The sequence below is a fragment of the Helianthus annuus genome, chromosome 11, assembly GCF_002127325.2.
Source record: "Helianthus annuus cultivar XRQ/B chromosome 11, HanXRQr2.0-SUNRISE, whole genome shotgun sequence".
NCBI lineage: Eukaryota > Viridiplantae > Streptophyta > Magnoliopsida > Asterales > Asteraceae > Helianthus > Helianthus annuus.
Window position 1 is genome coordinate 174,538,333 of NC_035443.2, and position 23,831 is coordinate 174,562,163.

At 37.8% G+C, this 23,831-nt stretch overlaps 2 protein-coding genes and 1 long non-coding RNA gene across 4 annotated transcripts; 1 reads left to right on the top strand and 2 right to left on the bottom strand.

The window, feature by feature from the left end:
- Positions 1–3,221: 3,221 nt before the first annotated feature.
- LOC110888775 lies at positions 3,222–3,638 on the top strand. The gene has a single exon (XM_022136283.1). The coding sequence runs from the start codon at positions 3,222–3,224 to the stop codon at positions 3,636–3,638; it is 417 nt and encodes a 138-aa protein (XP_021991975.1).
- A 5,147-nt stretch (positions 3,639–8,785) lies between these two features.
- On the bottom strand, positions 8,786–14,959 carry LOC110891083 (beta-glucosidase BoGH3B). 2 transcript variants are annotated; one of them, XM_035980102.1, is made up of 10 exons: positions 14,902–14,959; positions 13,345–13,583; positions 12,480–12,684; positions 12,309–12,399; positions 12,080–12,216; positions 11,552–11,795; positions 11,355–11,459; positions 10,350–10,532; positions 10,068–10,269; positions 8,786–9,377 (listed from the first exon to the last, which is right to left on the bottom strand). In XM_035980102.1, the coding sequence occupies exons 2-10, from the start codon at positions 13,571–13,573 to the stop codon at positions 8,890–8,892; spliced, it is 1,884 nt and encodes a 627-aa protein (XP_035835995.1). In that variant the 5' UTR covers positions 13,574–13,583; positions 14,902–14,959; the 3' UTR covers positions 8,786–8,889. The 2 variants fall into 2 exon arrangements, with proteins under 2 accessions (XP_035835995.1, XP_021994434.1); XM_022138742.2 differs by having other exon boundaries at positions 14,804–14,910.
- A 6,091-nt stretch (positions 14,960–21,050) lies between these two features.
- Positions 21,051–22,552, bottom strand: LOC110887326. The gene is made up of 3 exons (XR_002563233.1): positions 22,465–22,552; positions 21,716–21,803; positions 21,051–21,199 (listed from the first exon to the last, which is right to left on the bottom strand). It is a non-coding gene; the product is annotated as an uncharacterized LOC110887326 (long non-coding RNA).
- Positions 22,553–23,831: the final 1,279 nt, after the last annotated feature.

Sequence of the window (23,831 nt, forward strand, 5' to 3'; positions counted from 1 at the left end):
TGCTCCTCGGCATCAAGAAGGTTGATGGCATCTTCCCAAGATGGAATGGACTGATGTAACTGAGCAGCAACAACGTCATATTCCGAAGGAAGTCCACTAACCAGTTGAATGATTAGACGCTCCTCGGATACGGGCCGGTCCACATCCGCAAGTTGTGCAGCATTTTCTCGAAGCTTCTGACAATATTCCTGAAGCGAAGGCATTGATTTCAGGGTCAGGTTTGTGAAGGCTTTCTCGAGAGCGGCAGCACGCGGACCCTTATTGTTCAAAAAGATCTTTTTCAGGTGACCCCAAGCGTCTAGAGCAGTAGATTCGGTGTCCAAGATCCGAACCAGGTATTCATCGGAAACTGTTGCATAAATCCATTGCAACACTATGGCATCGATCTCCATCCACGTGTCATGGTTCGGGTCTTCCTTTGGCGGTGGTAAGGTTCCATCGATATGATCGAGAACCTTGTACCCACGCGCATTCAATTGAAAAAGCTTTACCCACGAAGAGTACGTAACTTTCGTGCCATCCAAGGTGCGAACTTTGTTTTGGATGTTGGTAACGGTATAAACCGGGTGAAGGGAAGTTGATGTTTTACCGGAAGTGTTGGAGGAATCTGCTTTGTCGCCCATAGCCGATTAGCAGAGATTGGGTTATGATAATATGGATCAGAAAAAAAAAAGGGATGAAGGAAAACTGATGAAGACCGTAGCCTTCAAGTGAAAGGGAAAAGAAAGAAAATATTATGGCTGTGATACCATGTTAATGATTGAATACTCGAATGAATCTTACAAAACAATGGTACAGGAAATATATACACAATGATCTAGCCTAACACCCTTTAGCTAAACTAGGAAAGCAATCAACAGTAATGTACCAAATCAATTTACATAAATTATAATAAGTGAGAGATATTCTCTGGAATATTCTCTCGGCTAACAGATTTAACATGAGTTAATAATGTGAATAACACTTTAGGATGCTTGCATCAAGTTAATTGTTTCTTAGGCAATACTTATGATGATACGAGAACAAGGATAATTAGAAATTACACTTTTAATCATTTTCCATGCTTGAGCTCGATTACGAGCTTAAGCCATCTTCATTGTACCATTTCAGGTTGAGCACTGCACACGTATGACACGAGGAACTCAGACGGCACAGGCCCACTCTCTCAACCTGAGCGGTGTTGTGACTTCCGGTTTATATCATGTTGACCAGGTAACTTCAACGAACTTTTTGTATTCATGAATGTATAATTGTCTATTAACTCCAAAACATGTACATTAATGTTTGCCATAATCAAGGGACAACAATAGAGAAAAGTATGAGATCTACTCCGCATTGGGCATGGTAGGTTTTTGGTCCACATGCAGCTCCTAACTTCTTTGTTGCTGCAGAATTATTAGTATTGGTGGAACTTACCCATTAATTAAAAAATATTAGTTTGAGATTTACTCTAAATAGATACACAAAACTTGAAGTATTTAAATTCATATTTTATGCTCCTTTATTTCTTTTCTAAATATTTACTGCTTGAGTAGGCGATGAAAGTAGTAAATTTTGTAAAAACGAAAGAAGAACTTGATTACGAGTTTGGATACTTTTTATGTATAAAAATGTAGAATTCTCTCCGGCTTCAAATTTATGCTTTTATAATTCGGTTTGTTTGAAATTAATTTAGTTTGTTTATTGTAAAATGCTTTATAGCGGCAAAGTGTAACGAACAAAGGCAATAATGTGGAGCAGTGTATGTCACATGTGAGCTTCAAGTCAACTTACCTAATATATACTTGGTGATTAGAAGTAATGCAATGATTGATTAGCAAGGAAATAATGCAAGGATTGATTAGCAACCTCATTATACTTTCAAAAAAAGGTAATTTATAATTGTTTTGTGTTTCGTATCTTCTCTCAATTTGAAATTCAACCTTATTGTCTAGGTATCTGTGTGGTTTAAGTTGTTTCAACTTAGGGTTAGTTTTGAAAAAGATGTGGACATGGCAGACTCAATGTAGGAAATACAACATCGACATGCTGTTGATAATATTTAAGCCATCTACGATGACATGGGTGGATTATTTTTAAAGGATAGAACTACAAATTTTTAATTGCACGTAGACATCTCCACAAGCACTTTTGCTTGCTTAGAGCAAATATTGTTATGGATTTTGTTATCATAGAATTTATAGGTGCATCAAAATTCTTTTTTATTTGTAGAAGGAAAAGCAACATCCCGGTTATCTAAGTCTCGTTGTCTATCCATGTGAGTTCACGTTACATATTGTCTATTTTGCGTCTTCAAGACATATGGATTATTGTTCCTAATAGATTGTAAATATAGAATATATTATAAAACCCTTGTAATACAGAAAGTAGTTATATATCTCCCTAAAATAGGAGATCCTATTTGTGTATATTGAAAGGCAATGAGAGGGAGAAGGCATCGATCCTTCTGTGTTTACATGGTATCATGAGACCAGTAAACCTAATTTTCTTCTTATCCCAAAGCACCTTTTGTCTGCCTCTCTTATGCCTTTATACTCATATCTAGGGTTGTGCAAAAAACCAAATTAACCGAACCATAACCGAATTAACCGACAAAACCGAACCATTTAAAAAACCGGTGGGTTGGTTAATGGTTTTTTTGAAAATCGAAAGTAGCAGGCCGGTTATGATTATCATTTTTTTCATACCCACCATAACCGAACCGAACCGACATGTAATAAATCTTTATAGAATTTAGGACTTTTCACCATATTTTTAATATTTGATGTTTTTGACTGAAGATTTTTAGTACTTATGGGTTTTTCATATCATCTTGTGGTTTTGGTTGAATGTTTATTTGAATTTATAGAATGTATCATATCACTTTATTTGAATATTCGATAATAATTGGTATTAATACTATATATTATATGTATTTTTTAATACTATATAATATGCTAATATATACAAATATGCAATAACAATTTATTCTATGTTAAAAAATTAAGCTATTTTTAGCTAAGCTAAATACACGGTTAACCACCCATAACCGACCCGCTATAACCATCAAAACCGAATAACCATAACCACCATAACCGATCAGTTATGGTTATGGTTATCCAATAACCGACATCTCGGTTATGGTTATGGTTTCTGGTCAAAATCGACCCAAACCGACCCATGCACACCCCTACTCATATCTCTCGTTACTTTTCTTCTTCCTCACACACATCAACTTTCTCATGGAATCAAAGATTCACCCTGCCACTACCGTCAACAACATTAAAAGCCTCATACCTGTAACATTGGAGATGGAATCCGGTCAATATACATCTTGGAGTGAGCTCTTTCGCATCCACTGTCGTGCGTACCTCGTCATCGATCATCTCGCACCAAAACCCGAAACTCCAGTCGGCTCCTCAAAAGACGCCGACAAAGAAAAGCAGGCCAAACCAACCGATGACTCGTGGGATCGATTGGACGCCATTGTTTTACAATGGATATACGGCACTATATCCAACGATCTCCTTCACACAATTCTAAAACCAAGTACAACGGCGTACGATGCTTGGACAACTATCGAAAGCATCTTTCAAGATAACATGAGTTCCCAGGCGATTCACCTCCTACACAAGTTCTCCAATACTCTCCTCGATTGATTCCCGAATGTGTCTGCATATTGTCAGCAACTTAAGGTACTCGTCGATCAACTCGCTAATGTTGGTGCCCCAGTGGCCAATGATCGGCTCATTTTGCAACTCATATCTGGCTTGAATGAATAATATAAGGGCATAGCTACGATTCTTCAACAACAGGAACCCCTCCCCACCGTCTATGAAGCGAGATCCAAGATCATGTTAGTCGAAACACGCAAAGCAGAACAGGCCCTTTTGGCCGCGCAAAACAGAACAGGCCCTTTTGGCCGCGCAAAACGCCGGTATCGCGCTCAACGTGAACTCCTCTCGGTCATCGGCGCAGAACCAACCCACCCATGACTACCTAACGGACCAGTCTTCTGATCGTGCTCGCGGCAGGGGCCGCTCCCATGGACGTGGATGAGGTCGGAACAACAGCTCCCATGGACGGGGTCGAGGACGCGGTTCGTCATAGAATGGTTCACCACAGTAGTTTTGGCCTAACAATAACACATACCAACAGTGGGCTCAAAATCCTCCTTGGCAGTCTTGGGCCTCATCTCCACAAGGCATGTGGCAGCCTTGGGCCATCCCTCCCTGCCCATATCCAACTGTCCCACCCCGGCCCAACAACAATAATCCGCAAGGGGTGCTGGGCTGCTCGGTCCACGACCAAACCAGGCCCATCATGCGGCGTATTCACCAACGGACATCGAGCAGGCCATGTACACCCTCTCCCTCGGTCAACCTGATCTGACACAGTACATGGACACGGGTGCTACCTGCAACATGACCAACACCTCAGGTAATTTCCAACATTTTTTTAGTAATCGCATTCCACAAAATATTATCGTTGGAAATGGCGATACTATACCGGTTGTTGGACGTGGAACACAAACCCTACCACCACCCTTCCCCCTACTTATCCTAAAAGATGCCTTATACGTGCCTAAGTTAATTAAAAACTTAATCTCGGTACGTCGGTTCACCACCGACAACTCTGTTCCTGTTGAATTTGCCCCTTTTGGTTTTCTTGTGAAGGACTACAAAACTTGGATCCCTATCCTTCGATGCAACAGCAATAGTGACTTGTACCCCCCTCACGTTTGGAACCGGGACCACCACTACACCATCTACCTTTGCGGCAATTTCCTCGAAACTTTGGCATCAACGTCTCATTCACCTGGGACATTCTTCTTTAAATAATTTGAAACATTCTTGTTCAGTTGATTTTGATAAAATTAATAAAAACGTTTGTGAATCTTGTGTGTTTGGTAAAAGCACTAGATTACCATTTGCTAATTCTTATATTAGTGTTTTTCACCCGTTTGAGATTATTCATAGTGGCCTATGGACTTCACCCATACTTAGTTCAAATGGCCACTGATTTTATATTTTATTTTTAGATGGCCTAACGAATTTCCTATGGTCTTACCCCATCTCCAACAAGTTTCAAGTCTACTCTATTTCCTGTCAATTTTATAAACAAACCAAAACACAATTTGAATGTGACATTAAGACATTCTAATGCGATAATGGTAAAGATAATGTAAACTCGACCTTCCAACAGTTCTTTCAACAAAACGGCATGCTCTTTCACCTAAGTTGTCCGCACACCTCCTCCCAAAATGGGAAGGCCGAACGAAAAATTCGTACCATTAATAACATGATTCGTAGTATCTTAGCTCACTAACACCTTTTGGCACCACACCTTAGACACCGCCACTTACCTTCGAAACATCTTACCCACCAAAACCCTCAAAAACAAAACTGCCACCGAACCCTATACCAATATACACCATCATACAACCATTTACGGGTTTTTGGTTATCTATGCTACCCCCTCAGACCCTCAACTACTATCCATAAACTTGATCAACGGTCAGTCCCATGCATCTTCCTTGGATACCTATATACCCACCGAGGTTACTAATGCTTCAACCTAGAAACCAAACAAATTCTTATCTCTTGTCACGTGATGTTTGATGAGACTATTTTCCCATTCGCTTCCAAACTCACGCCATCTCCATCCTACAATTTCCTCACAGATGTATTTCCTTCTCACTTTTGGTCTCACATCCAAACCCAAAATGATGTTGCAACCACTCCTACGGCCCAAATCCAACCATACCCACCAACGACCCAGTCCACTACATGTCCTCCTACTACCTTCACTCCCTCTACTGCCCAAACCCTACCAGCCCAATCATCGGCCCAACACTCCCCTACTCACACATCCGACACCCATACGGCCCAACCCCACCACACTTCCTCACCACATCAAGCCTCACCTCCGCCAAGCCCACTTCCACAATCCTTTCCTTCTCACACACCTCCCCTTTCAACATCCACGACTACCACCCAACCTGTTGTCACCAACCCCCCACCACCTAATGCTCGCACAATGCACACTAGGGCAATGGATGGTATCATTAAACCACAACAAAAACTAAACCTATATGCTTCCACACTTGTTCCCCTTCCAAACGTCCCACTGATGCCTTGTCCACACCGGAATGGTACGATGCTATGAAAAACGAATTCAATGCGCTTATTAAAAATGAAACTTGGGAATTAGTTCCTCGTCAACCGGGGATGAATGTTATTCGTAGCATGTAGTTGTTTAAACATAAGGTCGGACGGTAGTTTGGAACGGTACAAGGCCCGATTAGTATGTGATGGTCGACTTCAACGGGTTGGTATCGATTATGGGGACACGTTTAGTCCCGTTGTTAAACCAGCAACGATACGCACACTTCTGTCTATTGCCCTCTCACAGGCATGGTCGGTTCATCAATTGGACGTAACGAATGCCTTCTTGCATGGTACACTTAATGAGACAGTATATATGAACCAGCCTATGGGTTTTCGCAATCGGGATTTTCTGGATCATGTGTGTCGCCTACGCAAGTCTCTATATGGGTTAAAACAAGCGCCTAGGTCATGGTACCAAAGGTTTACAGACTACGTGCTTGCTTTGGGTTTTCATCAAAGCCGCTGCGATGCTTCTTTATTTGTTCTACATGTCGGGAATGATGCCGCCTTTCTCCTTGTATATGTTGACGACATTCTTCTCGTCACGTCTTCTGATACTCTTCGTCAACGACTTACGCAATATCTCGCAAGTGAGTTCCCGATGAAGGATTTGGGGCCAGTGAGCTACTTCCTCGGCATTTCAGTCACTCGATAACACAACTCTATGTTTCTCTCACAACATTCGTATGTGCTAGAAATCATTGAACATGCCGGTATGACCTCTTGCAAGCCTTTAGCCACACTGGTAGATACTAACGCGAAGCTAAGCTCATTATCTGGTGATGACTTTCATGACCCGTCTCTATATAGGAGCCTAGTCGGGGCTCTACAATACTTGACCTTCACTCGACCCGATATCAGTTATGTCGTACAACAGATTTGCATGCATATGCACGCTCCTAAGACAGATCATTGGCTTGCTTTGAAGCGGATAATTCGTTACATTAAAGGAACTGCAAATTTTGGTCTCTCCCTCGGCTGCTCAACAAACCCGACTTTACTGGCATACAGGGATGCCGACTGGGCGGGCTGCCCAGACACTCGTCGCTCGACAAGTGGTTACTGTGTCTATTATGGTGAAAATCTTATTTCATGGTCGTCGAAGCATCAAGCGACTATCTCTCGGTCAATGTGGTGGCGGAAGTCGCCAACGTTGTAGCTGAAATATGTTGGCTCCGCAACCTGCTCTTAGCATTGCAGCGCTCCTTGAGTCGAGCAACATTGGTTTATTGCGATAATGTGAGTGCCATTTACTTATCTGGGAACCCCGTGCAACACCAACGCATAAAACACATCGAACTAGACATCCATTTTTGTTCGTGAACAGGTTCAACGGGGCAACATCCGCGTCCTCATGTTCCTTCCCACTTTCAATAGCCGACATTTTTACCAAGAGTCTTCCCCGAGTTTTGTTTGAAGATTTTCGGTCCAATCTCAGCATCCGGTCACCTCCCACTTCGACTGCGAAGGTGTACTAAATTGTAAATGTAGAATATATTATAATATCCTTGTAATACGGAAAGTAGTTGTATATCTCCCTAAAATAGGAGATCATATTTGTTTATATATTGAAAGGAAATGAGAGGGAGAAGGCATAGATCCTTCTGTGTTTACAGTTCCACTTAATGATTTTAATTAACAAATCAGCAGTAATTTGTTTGCAGGAGGTAAAGTTAAAAGTTGATATACAAAACAAGAGAATTGAATAGCAACAAACCAAGAGGTTAGTTGTGTTTGTATATGTGAGTTTATATAATAAAGAAGGGAACAAATGAATGGTTCCATCAGGTTTGATACTTAATATTGTAATGATAAGTTGTTTGAACTAAAGACATGAATATATTCATGTTTGTTAATTTTTGATGATAACTTATGTTAATATATTTATGTTTGTTTATTTTTTTAAGATCGAACAACATCTTCCAAGTGATTATGGCTATTTTTAAGCAACAAAATTTGAGTTCTAAGTTGGTGTTAGAAAGGTTAACATGATATGAAGTGTCATTATATTCTTTTCCATACTTGGTTCACTAGGATGAAGCTTTCAGCGGTAATGTCATATGTAGCATTTACATACTACAAATAAAAATTGAAAACTAAAAGTTATTAATAATATACTTTATACATTTCTTATAACAGCATTTTTACTTATTGAAGCAATGCAAACCAAACAACCTGTCATTCTCATTTGACCCATAATACGGGGATTGTTTTATTTACTTTATGAACCTTTTGTATTCCATAAGAATTTCTTTTAAAGAATTTTGATATGTTCATTATAAACATATAATGTCCTTTGTCAATACCTCAAAAACATATTATTTTATTAAATCCGCTAAGTTCGCGGGAATTAGCACTAGTAACTAATAAGTTACCATTGAGCAAGAACAACTTGGTTATCAATAGAAACGGACCATAAGTGGTAAATGGTCATCAACAACTTGTGCATCCGTCGTAACTTGGTGATCAGTTGTAAGTTTGTAACTAAGTTACTACTGATGGGGTTTCTATTGAGGGTTTATTCGCACATATAACTAAATAGATGTCGTCAGTTATATCGCTCAACTGTCACACTTTCATAAAGAGTTGAAATGTTTCAACAAGTCAGCGTGTTAAAATCTCAGTAGCACAAAACATGCTCACAAAAAAAAAGGTTTTGTATAATCTTAAATATTACCATAGAACACCAAATAATCAATGTTCATGTTCAATTACAACCGAAAAGCGACACATTATACATTTAAGTGGTCTTGGTAGGCGTTGTTTCAAGTCCAAATCCAAACGGGTATAACGGGTCATAATGTGGGTCCCCAACATTCATGGGTAACTGATTAACCGACTTAAACCAAGTCCGCGCCAGCTTTCCCGTGAAACCATAATCACCAAATAAAACATCCGTCACACCTTGGCCTTCTGTTCCGGGAAGCCAAGCGGCTACAAGTGCGTCTATGGTGTCAACAAACGGCTGCACCACCACTGGCCGCCCAGTGATTAACACCACGACGCATTTCACTGACCCGCATACGTTTTTTATAGTGCTGGGGCCCGGCTCGGGAATTGTGAGATTTGAACTGTCCCCAAAAGTTTCTGCATAGGGTGGTTCTCCTACCACCACTATAGCAAAGTCAAAGTTGTTTGACTTTAGGAAATCTTGGTTGGGATTCTCATTGTAGATTACTTGAGTGTTTGGATCAACTGTTTTTTTCACCGCCGAGAGGATTGTGGTACCTGTAAAGGTGGGAAATGGCGGTTCAGTTGACTTGTGTGATGGTCAAAATGGGTTCGGGTCATCTTCAAGTTCAGTCACAATGGGTTTGGTCATGTTGGATTACCTTAAATCATATTTTCTTTTAAAAGTTAACTGCCATTTTCGTCTCTGCGGTTTGTCCAATTATGCCAGTCCATAACAAAAAAAAAATCGTGCAATTCCCGTCCCTGACATTCTCGAAACATGCCAGTTTAATCCAAAAAGTTAACCGCCGTTAACTTTAACCGTTTAATGAAAGGTATAATGGTCATTTTTACCGTCTTTTTATTTTCCATTTTTTTAAATAATACTAAATTAAAACTGAAAAAGGAAAAAAAATGGAAAATTATCTTTTTACCCCTCATTTAACACTCAAAGTTAACGACCGTTAACTTTTTGGATTAAACCGGCATGTTTCAAGAATTTGGTCTGGACTGACATAATTGGACAAACCACATGGACGAAAATGGCAATTAACTCTTTTTTAGAAAACCGGTTATCTTAAATCACATTTTTTGAAAAATGCCTCAACGTTTATAGTTATACTTTACCCGTTTGAACCGTTATCAATAAAACCAACCCGAATCAACCGAATTTCATATGAATCGCTTAAAATAATAAAATTGCTATCTCTGAAGTTTAAGACTTTTAAGTGATCTGAAATACCATACCCGCAGTAACATCGCCCGAAACTCCTTGCCACTCAATGGTCCACCCGCCACATTGATACCCAATATTATCAGCATGCGATCCCGCAACTAATATCTTCGACGCCTTTTTCGGAAGTGGCAACAATGGCTGCGTTGGAGATTTACCGTTCTTTAATAAAACAAGCGTTTTCCGCACTGCTTCTCTCGCTAAGTCTCTGTGTGCCTGTTTAATTAGAGTAAATAAAGTAAAAGAAAAAAAGATGGTTCACTTTGGTCAAACCCGAACGAGTTTGACTAAGTTACCTGACATCCCAAATATTTGGTCATGCTGTAATCAGCCAGTGGGTTTTCAAACAGACCCATTGTGAACTTCACCGTTAGGATCCTCTGAACCGCATCGTCTATTCGGCTCATGGGTACAAACTTATTTTTGACCAGATAAGTCAAACCATCGGTAAACTCTTTGTAGTTCATAGGGACCATGAACTGCAGTAATCCACCAGTGCATTAGATACATGAGCAAAACCATTAGTGGCTAAACGGACACTCGGACAGGTTGGGTAACAGGTCAAACATGTTGGATCGGGTCGATCCCTTGTTCAAAATTTTGAACTTCTTAATACAGAATCGAAACATCGATACAACGTAAATAGTATATCAATAGTACTTTTTAACTTTAAAAGAAAATTTTATTTAGAATGTTTTATTGATTAAAATTACATCTTTGGTAAGGGTGCGAACGAGCCGAGCCCGAGCTTGACCAGGCTTGAGCTCGAGCTCAATTAACTTATGAGAGCTCGAGCTCGGCTCGGACTCGGCTCGTTTATAATCTTTTAATTAACATATTATATAAAAATAATATAAATAATACTCGTTTAGGCTCGCGAGCTCGATAAGTGAAACTCGGGCTCGTTTATTAGACAAGCTTATTTTTAGGTTCGGGCTCGGCTCGTAAACAAGTTTGAATAACTGGGCTCGGCTCGTTTACTAGACAACTTTAAATAATGGGTAAATGTTATTAAATATTAATAAAAAATAATATTACACCTAACGCTTGACGAGCATGGCGAGCTTCACATGTCAGGCTCGAGTGCGGGCTCGATAAATGAACAAGCTTTGTTTTAGGCTCAAGCTCGGCTCGGCTCGTTTGAAGCTTTTTCTCGAGCAGTTCGCGAGCCACTCGGCTCGTTTGCACCCTTAATTTTTGGTGACTTTTGACCCGTTTGACCCATTTCCGTTTTAGCTAGTTTTATTTAACCCGTTTGATATAAAACATGATCGTAATAACAGGACCGAGAGAAAACAAACCATGTCAATGCCAGCGTTTATTCCAGCTAATATCGAGTAAGTGTAATTCGCATGTGGTGGACTCGTGATCCTATCAATGCCCTGCCAATCCGATATAACAAATCCCTGAAGAACAACAACAACAACAACAAACTCATTTTAATTGCATAATTTTGTAGGAAAAAAAGGTATGAATTAAACTGTATAAGTATATATACTTTGAATTTGAGTGTATTTTTAAGGTAACCGGTGACAAGGTTACGATTAGCGTGCATTTTAACCCCGTTCCAGCTAGAATATGAGGTCATTATAGTGGCGACACCCTTGATTACCGAATCGTTATATGCGGGCATGTGTATGCTGAACAATTGTTTACTGTTTAATATTGTGTTTCCTTCATTTGTGCCTAGATGAGTTCCTCCATCTCCCAAATAGTGCTTCGCACAGGCCGCAACTTTTTGTCTGTAAAACCGAAAATTTTGTCAACGTCGTGGCTCAGTTGATATCTCCCATTTTTTGAAAATGATTATATATATATTTTTTTGAAAGGTGTAATTCACAACAGACGGTTAATACACACCAGCAAGACGCAGGCCCGCCCCATTTCTGTCCCAAGGACTATGTTAGCAAGAATTAATGAGGCCCGTTAGATTTCCTTAACGGATTCTCAAAGTCAACAAAAAATAATTTAACACTTATCATTGCACAAGAATACGATAATCACATAATCACGTATTATTACTTACTGTCCATTTACAAAAGGGACACCCTTCTCCGAACCATCTCCTTGCAAACCGGGTATTATTTCAGTCATTAATCTAACGATTTCGGTATCTTCACTGTAGCTTTCGTAACATCGGCCCCATCTAGGATCTCTACAAACCTGTTTACGCCGAAAGAATTATTTATTTAAACATAACTTTTAAAAATAATTAGCAACTTAAATAGTAATTGCATCAACTTTTAACTACTTACTGCAATACAAGGTGCAAAAGCGTATTGTATACCAGTTGCTCTAACTTCAAGTGCGGTTGCAGCCCCAATCTTCTTAACTAATACGGGATCCCTGTTAAAATACGGTGTGTAAAACGGTTGTACTATATATATGTTTATGTTGTTTGCTTGCATTGGTTACTTGTACTCTACCTGGTGACTCCAAGACCAACATTATGAGGAAAGATTGTGGCTTTATAAACATTATTATGACCATGAACAGCGTCAATCCCGTAGATTAAAGGTATCCCTAAACGTGTTGATAACGAACCCTTTTGGAAGTCGTTGACCATGTTGACCCATGCCTCGGGGGTTGCTTGTTTGGATGGAACACTCCCTCCTCCACTTAACACACTCCCTGAAATCACAAGATAGTTGTAATAAATATATAGGTTACTTTTAGGTTGCATGTAAAAGAACACCACTAACATGTCATACGGGCTGTATAGCATGGCGAAAGTCATATGGGGTCATATAACGTGTTAGACTAGGACATTATATAGGTTGTATGAGTGGTGTCGTCAGATTATATGACACGTATGATGTGGTATGCTGACAAAAATTGACTAGCGTGACCACTAATAAAGTCATACAACTTGCAAGCCCATTTTTGCCACGTCATACATCTCATATGATGACATCACTAGGTGTTTGTATAGCATCACCGGTGTATCTATATCATCTAATTTAACGTTGAACTCTCCAATGACTAACCCTAATGGGCTTTACCTAACGGGTTTATCTCTAAATTAAATATTATGTTTATAAATCTATGCCTGATAATTAATTGGTTGTGACACGCGTTACAAAACTGTCAGCCCAAAATTCTTTTTTTTTTTCGCTTCTCTTGTTTTACCCGGTTCGTAATTTTATTTCATAATTTAAGAAAACTGATTATAAAAATAGTAATAAAACATAACATAATTACTAAATCTTCATTATCCTAGATGATTATAGAGAAAAAAAATCAAGAAGGACTGAATGTATAATATGCTTTGGGTATGATTGATCTGCATACCTATTAAATCCTTCTTCATGACCTCATTTGATGCAACAGACCTTTCAATTTGAGTCATTTGACCAATTTTTTCCTCTAGTGTCATTCTCTTCATCAAGTCATTTACTCGGACACTCGTCGGTTGTTTCGGATCTTTGTACAACATATACTCTGCTTCCACCATTGAACACCAGCACCACATCACCATCATCAACAAAACCACAAATCCCCCCATTTTCTTGACCCCCATATGCACAACACTGCTACATTTACAGGTAAATAAAAAAAGTCAAATCAAGTCAAAGAATACAAGATTCATATATATATATTCAAAGATAAAACAAAATGGTTTCAGAAAATGTGATATAGCATTTTGTTCACATGATATTTGCAATAGAGTTTGAAACTTTATTTAATTCTTGAGGTGGGTTGGTGCACCAAGACTCGAACCCATGACATCAAGACAAGAAAAGATTTAAAAAGCATAGTTCAGCAGCTGGGTTAAACCGGTCAACCCGCCAACCCGGACGGGTTGACACGAACCCGGCCCGTTTAGCTAAACGGGTTCGTGGGTTCAACCTGAAACTGACCCGAACCCGTTTAGACTATACCCAAACTAGGGGTGCTAAACGGGTCGTGAAACTGACACGAACCCGTTGAAACTGACCCGAACCCGAAAATTTTAGACGAACCCGAACCCGAAAATTGTGCCATACATATGAACCCGAACCCGACCCGAATATTCGCATACTGACCCGAACCCGACCCGTTCAACCCGAATTTTTTATTTTTTTATTTTTTTCAGAAAATTAATATACTAAAATTAACACTACTACAAAAAAAAACACAAATTTATATAATAAAATTACCTTAAAATCATAAAAATTATGTCAACTTCCATTTCTAATTATATTTATAGCATAAAATATACACCAAATTTAACTTATGATATAAAACATATTTTAAAAAAATATAATATAATAGAAATGGGCTAATCGGGTAACCCGCCAACCCGACTGGGTTGACCCGAATCTGACCAGTTTAGCTAAACGGGTTCGCGGGTTCAAACTGACCCGAACCCGTTTAGACTAAACCCAAACCCACGAGTTTTGTGTTAGGTTTGTGTCGTGTTTTCGGGTCGTGTTAGAAATTCACACCCCTAGTCCAGCCTACCAGTGATGAGCGAAAAACCGAATTAACTGACTCGTAACTGAATTAACTGACTCGTAACCGAAGTAACCAACATTACCAAACCGAGCAAAAAATGGTCGGTTCGGTTTTTTTATTTCCAATAACCGAAGTTTTCGGTTCGGTTCAGTTACATTTGTATCTAATACCAAAAAAAACTGAACCAAACCGATCTACATAACCAAACCGAACAATTTGGTTCCGTTGGAGGCTCAAAACTGAACCGAACCCACTCGTGCACACCCCTAACTTGGATCACCAAGACACATGAATGGTTGAGATATATTTTGACCTCATTGTTAGCTTCAAGCTACAAACATTTATCAACAATGGAGATCTTTTTTTTGTTAGCTCAATGTTGAAGCTGCAGAGAGATAAGTGAATACTTACAAGATTCACAGAGATAGATGCGGTTTGTCTTGTAGATAGATGGATATTTGTAAGGTGTTTTTTTGTTTTTTTTATTTTTTATTTTCTTCATTTTTATAACTTTGCACGTTGGCTGTCTGCTGGATTTTTTTGTAGGGGCAACTACATTAGTACAGTATCTTGGAGGATGTCTTGAATGTTCAGACAAGCTTGATATTTTCTTAGTACATTTAAATTTGATAAGATTATACATGAAAAGGTATCAGTATTATTATAAAGGTTTTAATTTTAAAATATAAATATAATACTGAAAAGGTATCAGTATTATTAGTCAGGTTTGTAAATGGGTTCCCGTATTCTGATATCCCGAGGTAACATTTCTTCGTTTAATTGGTGTAAATGGGTTCTCGCGAAATGTAATATTTTGACGTGGAGATTAAGTATGGATCGGATCGCCACCGCTTTAGCCTTAAGGAATAGAAATGTTCACGTCAGAGATATAACATGTCGTTTGTGCCAGTCGGATGACGAATCAGCTGAGCATTTGTTTCTGGCTTGCTCGGTTGCGTCGAGTGTGTGGCAAGGTATTAGTTCATGGTGCAAAATCCCTCAAATCTTCGCTTTTGAAGTCAAGGATCTTTTTGGTATTTTTAAGGACACCGGGGCCTCAGAAAGGAAGAAAGAAGCGGTTCAAGGTATCTTTATTATTGTTTGTTGGAGTTTGTGGCGTGCTAGGAACAATTTGGTCTTCTCTAATTCCCCGGTGAGGATAGATAGAATTCTTAGTGAAGTTAAAGCAATCGGATTCTTGTGGTTTGTAAATAGGTCTAAACATAAAGCGATAAGTTGGGAGGACTGGTGCTCTTTTGTAAATATGTAATTTGTTTTTGTGGTGGCTGGCCCGGTTTGGGTTAGCTCGGTGTTAATGAAGTTTACTTTAAAAAAAAAAAAAAATTAGTCAGGTTTGTACATTTCAAGAAATTTATGATAAGACCGCAACACAAAATTTTATATCGTATATGGGGGATTTTACAAAGTATGGTTATTGTAAACGACTATTATTTGTTTTCATTACACAAATTTAGGTAATAAGTAAAACAAGTGGGAAAGAATGATTAAATTTTGTCAATACCGAAAACTTGCTAAACACATTTCAATAATTGGCATAATGGAAACAATAAGCACACCAACTATTTAAGATTTTTTTCTTAATAAGATAAAGTTTTTATTGTGACACAAGACAAAACAGAAAAAGGGGTAAGATAAGATATAAATTTAAATAGAAAAAATAAACATACTTCTTGACAAGTAAGACTAAGAAGTCAGAATCTAATTCTAATAAAAGAGTCATGTTAATGCCATATGGTATTTTCTCATTCAAAAATCATATTAAAGTCACATGGCATTTTTTCATTCAATTCATTAATAATAGATATTTAAATTTCATATGCATAATAATAACAATAATTACTTTGCATGTGTCATAAGGTTTGTTTAGCTATTTAATATTTAGTAATTTAAAAGTTTAATATTTCTTTAAAGACAATAGAATTGTTTCAATTGACAAAATAATAATTAATAAAAACAAAAATAATAATTTATAATTATATAAAGTATAGTAATCACTAAGGATAAATAAAACTATCAAAATAATAATAATTTTTACATTTTATAAGAATATATATAATACTGAATTAATTTACCCAATTAATTAATATTAATTAAGAATATATATTATATACATAAAAAGGGAGGGCGGGGCACCAAGCGGCTTCGACAAACATTCCATAAAATGTCACCTGGCAATTCCTAATGTAATTGAGCTTTTAAAATACAAGTTAATTCGATCTTTAAGCTTTTTAAATTTAATATGAATTCTAATTCTAATAAAAGAGTCATATTAATAACACATGACATTTTCTCATTCAATTCACTAATAATATATATTTATATTTCATATGCATAAATATTATAGTGCATAATAATAATTATATCTTTAGCTATTTCATATTTATTAATTTAAAAGTTTAACAATTCTTTAAGAAACAGTTGCTATGTAAGGTTGATTTGTTTCTAAAAAACAGTTTTTACGCATGACCAATAATATGTGGCATTGTCCAAAGTAAAAAGTAGAGATGACCTTAAGGTATTGATACTTGTTGAGGATAGTTAAATTACAAACAAAACTACAAATGTCATGTACAAAGCAGTGTTTAGAAATTTATAAATGTAAGTGTATTTTGATTTTACATTGTTTGATTTAATAAGAATAATTCATTTATATAAATTGGATTATACATTATAAAATTGCATTATTTTTATCTTCAAATCCGTGTAGTACACGGGTATATAAACTAGTAAAGAATAAACCTCTACTTAACAAATCCTACCTTGTTTACAAGGGGCCAGGGGTGATAAATACAATCGTTATAACCACCCCTCGTGATTTTTATTTATTTATTTTTGATGTTTTACCACCTACAATTACAGCAATTATTCTTTAAGGAACATGTTGATTGTGTCAAGTGTGGTGTAGATTTTATTGGTGCTAGTAAAGAAACCCTCAAATGCATAAAACAAATCAACTACACAATATCCTCCTTGGAGGTCACCGGTTCGACTCCCACCTGTGGTATTAGGGGGGGACGTCCCAATGATGGTTTGTTTTCTACCGAGACATGGTTCGGGCTGGAGGGTAACCCGGTTTTACCCAGCTGTTACCCCAGCGAGTCTCTCGTGTGAGGGCAATATGGTTTTCGGGCGGAGGTCAGCTTGCGCGGGGGCCGGGGCCCGTCGAACATCGCGTTCCCAGGGGCGGGGCTGACGGGAGATTGTCTTTGACAAGCTCTCGGTGACCTATGGTCAGTATATAGAAAGTCACCTTCCAAAAAAAATCACTACTAACGGAAATCTATTTATACGCTATTATATTAACCAAATCATTAAGTTCAATTAAAGTAACTAGCCTATTAACTATAGGCTTCAACGAACATAATGTAACCAAAATATTCATTTCATTCTAAAAATCTGAAAATCTAAAATAAAAACCTGATTATTAAAAAATTTATTCTTTTGCAAGCTAAAAGATCATTTCTTCACTCTTTTTTCACATTCTCATCAATCAATGTACAAGCCAACCATTTGAGCTATTAGTCATTTATCACATTGTATAACACTACACGGCCGAACCCTACCCTACCCGGTAGGAACGGCATATCCTCTTCAGAATCTGTACCCATAACCGGGTTTTATTGTACCCGTTCCATACCCGGGTTTAATTTATACATGTAACCGAGTTTTCGCAATACATGGACCAGTTATTCAAAAAACCCGGACGGGTATGACCATTAGAGCATGTTGCAATCAACAGTGGGTTGTTAGAGGGTGTTGGGGCTTTATTTTGGGTAGATTTCAAGGCCTAAAGGGGTATAAATTGTCACACCCCAACCGATGGCGGAATCATCGGGGCATGGCACTGAGCGAAACAGATTGTCCAGAAGTTTCCACAACAACTATTTACACTATTCAGTTAAATGATACGTCCCATACCGTATCCCAAATAATAAAATATATTATTACAGAAAGCATCTAGGCAATTAATTCTGTTCCGACAACTCAGATTTTTAATAAACAAATAAATAAATATTGTTCAAATGCTCCTAAAGACCCAACCTGACAAGATCTACAGACAACTATGCACTAGATGCTTGTTCTTGACAGACAACTATTTGTTGGGGGCCTCTAGGGCTTTATTCTAGCCTCGCTTTCCTAGCAAGAAAACATCTTAAACACCTGTCACATACGTTAAAATAAAGTCAATACATATAATGTAAAGGTGAGCATACAAGTTTGATATAGCATATAGAGTTCGAAATAGTTTACGCATAACCAGCACGTACACAGAGGAAAACGAAGCATGTTAATTATCGACATGGATCTATCGATACCAACGACTGCGGGTTGACTGTCCGAGACAGTTCGCAATACATGATTACCACCGTAATCCATGCAAGTAATTGTCCTTAACAACCCCCGTGTGAACGGGTGCCGAGTCCAAACTATAGTACTATGTTGCTAAGGCAGGTAGACAGCATTCCACATGTAAACATAACAACAAGCATTCATTTAGTCACGTAATACATGCAATTCGGTTAGCGTTCAAATAATTGAGTAGTGTGTTCGATTTGTGATTTCGATAAGTAACGTATGTAACACCCAAAAGTGCTAAAGCAAAAAGGGTTCGAGTATACTCACAGTGATTGATGGATTGAAGGGAGCGCTTGAGTAGGGTTAGCCTGAATAGTTCAATGGTACAACGATGAGTAATACGAAAATGGAAAAAAGTGACAGTGGGTCGAACAGCCTGGTCGATCGAACAGTAGGTTCGATCGGACGGCTGGTTCGATCGACTGGACAATCCGATCGGACAACCTATTCGATCGGCCGACAGGGTCGATCGGTTAGACTGTTCAAGTGGATTGTTTCTTCCTTTGTGTAGGATGTGTTTGTGTATGATGGTTTGAACTTTTGAAGTTTTAGTTGCAGTATTTGAAAACAATGAAGTATTCTTACCTTTCAGTTCGATCGATCGAACGGGTCGTTCGATCGGTCGGCATAACCGATCGGCTAGACACTTCAAAAGCAAGTCCTTAGTAGGTGGCCACCTGATCGGACAACATGTCCGATCGGACGGCACTCTAAGGCTTGTCGTGTTGAAAATCGATTAAGTGTTGAAGCATAGTATCTCATGATCCGAACAGTAATGTTATCAAATTTTGGTTCGATCGGACATCACTTCGTTCAATACCATACTTCATGAAATTGTCAAAATGTGGGGCCATATGCTAGCCGATCGGCTGGCCTGGTCGATCGGCTGACCTGTCCGATCGGTTGGGCTGTTCGTTCGGACAGCCTAACCGATCGGTCAGCATCCTGACCTGGTGTTACACCCATGTTATTATTTTAAGGTTTTCGTATAGTTTACGGAAATGAACATGTAATTATAATTACATGTACTTTGAATAATACGGTTAATTTAAAACTTTTACAAATGAAGGTTTATATACATCGTAATGAATTTGAGTTTGTCGTTAAAAAGTTACGACGAAATATCGTGCGGAAGCTTTTAACTTTATCGTGTTCGGTTTCTCATCGAGCTTGATCTTCATCCGGGCACTCTTGACATTCACCTATGATCAAAACCAACTTAAAAGTTAGTTTTGATAGTTAAACAATAAGTTTAAACAAGTTACATGGGTCAAATAAACAAAATTTAACAATTTTCGGATTCAGGGGGGCTAGACGCCCCACCTAGCCCCCTTTTTGACAGCAAGTTCATTTTATGTTGCTGCATATTTCCAGCCAAACCAAGTTTTACGAAAACGGACACAACTCATTCGTTATTGATCCGTTTTACACGATTCTTATTCCTACGCGTCCGTAATTTAATTCTCCATCTCATGGAGTTAAAACCCAACATCCGGATTAATAAAATTTCAGACTTTTAAGTCTTCGACTTATTACCCTTTTTACCAAATTTTGACCCGTTCGTGTTTATATCAAACAAACATGTTTATTAGATCTATAAACTCATGAGATACATCATTTCAATATTGACCATCATATTAGGTTCGAATCACGTGTTTCTTACGCATTCTTAACCTGTTTTCGCTCATATGCTTATTTTGACCCGTTAAGGGTATTTAAGTATATTTTAAACACGATTCGCTTTCATTTGTATCTAGCTTTATATTTCCACATTTCTTAAGAAGTAATCTTCCACCACAACTATATTTGTGATGGATTTAATGTGGAGATCCATATATTCCAAGTTTTATCCCTCGGACTATCATTTTACGGCAAAGACCCATATTGAGTCATTTGACCCAAGATTTACCCTTTTCACTCTTTATACTTATTCAAAGTATTTGCTTGATCATATAACTTGTTTTTAAACAACTCTTAAGGTTCATTTGCTCGATTTTGCTTACGAGGGCGTTTTGGTCATCTTAAATCCTTTCTTTACAACAAAAGACTTTTCATGTCATAATTGACCAAATTTCCACTTTTAAACTAGGCTCTTGTTTTAATAGCCATTATGTTTTCAAAACACAATGACTATAACTTAAATCTTTCGGTTTACTTAAAAGATAACCCAATGTCCCTTTTAACTTGTTTAGCCCTCATTGAACTTCAAGTTCTAATGATGATTTGACCAATTATACATACCTGGCTCAAATCAATATATTGACCCGTTTTGATACCTTGCCTTAGTAGCCGCTAAGTAATAGCGATGTCAACATTCAATCGATATTTATTCCTGTAATCATGCAACTCGACAAAACATTAGCCGATATTGTCAAAGGGTGATATTTTCACCTTTTGTCCCGTTTGGTCTATTTGACCGTTTACTTTTGCGAGATGGATTTATTATATTTCGTCTACATGACTTATACCGGTTTACACCGTACGGTCAATGTTACTTAATTATAAATATATTTCTTGATTATTTTGACCCCTTTATATCTTACGCCATAAAGTGTCCTTCAAAACTAACGGTTATCGTCAACGAGTGACCACATTGTCGTTTACCCTTATTAATTGTATTGATTTACCTTATAAGGTAAATCATTCAAAACTCGTTATTTATTAGTAATTGCATGACTAAATGCCCTTATTAGCTCTTTTTAACCATTCAACATGGTTTATCATTATTGTCTTTTGTTCCGAACCGCGCATGTCGGGTCGAAACATCATAAGTCAAATGTGACTTTTGATTATTCATAATCTATAAAACCAATAGATATTAAATAAAAAGGTGTAAACTTTAACTTACCTCGCATCTCGAATACGCCTTTCTTCTCATCCTTGATTCGTTTGACCGCTTCTTTCCCAAGCCTCCACCTAGCTCGTTAGGCGTCAAACTATTGTCAACATTTACAAGGTGGTTAAATTAGTCATTAAAAATCACGACTATTCCACCTCACTTATTTTCTATGTCGAAACTTCTATTCGACTTTTTCATTAGTTAACTTAACTTATCAAAAGTTAACTACTTTGATCATTTACACAATTAAATCTAGATTAACTTTACGCTTTGAATCCTTATCGGTTCATACTTCGCATAATTGGTCATATAATTCAAATATGTGTTTCACCCGAAATTTCCACATTTTAGCATTTATTTAGGCATTTTATCAAACACCTAATGGGCATACTTTTACACATTTACAAACTAGTTCATAACTAGTTATTTTTTACCAAGGTTAACATCAAAATTCAAACCTCCATGTCTAGTGTTCATGAACTACACCTAGTACTAGTATCATAACATCATTATTCATCAATTTAACACTCTAATTCAAGTGTTCATCCTATTGTCATAAAACCCACTTAGCACACATATAGGTGATCACCAAATCATTCAAGTCATAGCATCATATGTATGATTTTCACTTAGGGTTTAGTTCCTAAGCATGTATACATCACTAATTTAGCCATAGCTCCTCTAATCCTTACATAATTCGCGAATTATGATGCTAACTCAAATTTTACAACTTCACGAATCATCAAATTTTTACATACCTTATGATCCCCTAGGTTGGGTGATCATTAATTCATGTTCATGCATCGATTTGGCCTTGAATCAAGCTTCAATTTGATGATACTTGACAATTTAGGGTTTAGCTCCCTTTTTCCGTTCCTCTGTCGATTACACGCATATGTGTTTGTGTAGTGTTTTAATTTTAATAACATTTAGTTTCTAACTTTCCCCTTTTGGCCCCTCTAGTTTACCCTTGTTGCATATAACATGTTTTAACCAAGGTTTCTCATAACTACAAGACTTGTAATTAACTAGGTTATTTATTTCCTAGTTAATTTTTATCTTGTTCGTAACCGCTATTTAATATGTATATAAAACCTATATATTTTTGGGGTGTTACTTATCCCGTTTTATTTTAGGTCCCGTTAACTCGGGCCTTTTATATACTTTGTTTTCTCAAAGTATTTATCCTCCTTTTTAATTAATATTAGATTATTTATTTAAATCCTTATATTCATCCGGTTAATTTTACCACTAATGGTATTTTACCCGTTCATTATTATTAACATGGTTTGATTACCAAACCCGTTTCTGGACGTTACACCTGGTCGACCTGTCGTCTAACACTTGGCTATTTTTGGTTATTTGACGTTATATCGAGGTAGTTTGTCAACGAGTTGAACCGTGGAACCTTCGTTCTTACTTGCTCCCCCTGCTCGGACAGGAATCACCCAAGTCCGGCCGGTGAGCTGGTTCGGAACGGTAGTTTGATGTTTAACCCGGAGTCGGTGAACCTCGTAGATAGAATCCGAATCCTGAACCACCCAACTACTAGAATGATTAGTGAGTCGGCTCAAGCTTCGTTTCTACCGGTTTGAAGGCATTGAGTGTAAAAGAGTTGAAAGAAAAGTTGGAAAATCCGCCTTTCAATCTTTCACACTGTGAAATGTTTAGATCCGAAGTAGATCCTTGTTTGTTATTGTGGAAATCGGCTAGATTCAAGCTATCCATGGTGGAATGAGGCCAAAACATGATGTTCTTCAAGAACACCATGATGACATCACCCTAAAATGCTTAGATCTTGGTGATTTCACCGTTAGAAATCAAAATCTGAAAGATAGAAAGGTGTAGAAGTGTGTATTGATAAAAAACGTACAAGATTTGGCGTGAAAGCTTACCAGAATTGAGGGAAATCTGAGAAAAGGTGAAGAACAAGAGCTGGTCGGTCAGAGCTTTCCAAAAGTGGAAAGGATGACAATGACAGGGCTATTTATAGGCTCCAAAAGAGGAAAGGGCTGGCCGATCGGCCAGGCATCCCTATCGGACAACCTGCTCGATCGGATGGTCTGTCCGATCGGCTGGGCTGTTCGATCGGCTGAAAGCCTGTTCGATCTACAGCCTGTTTCGA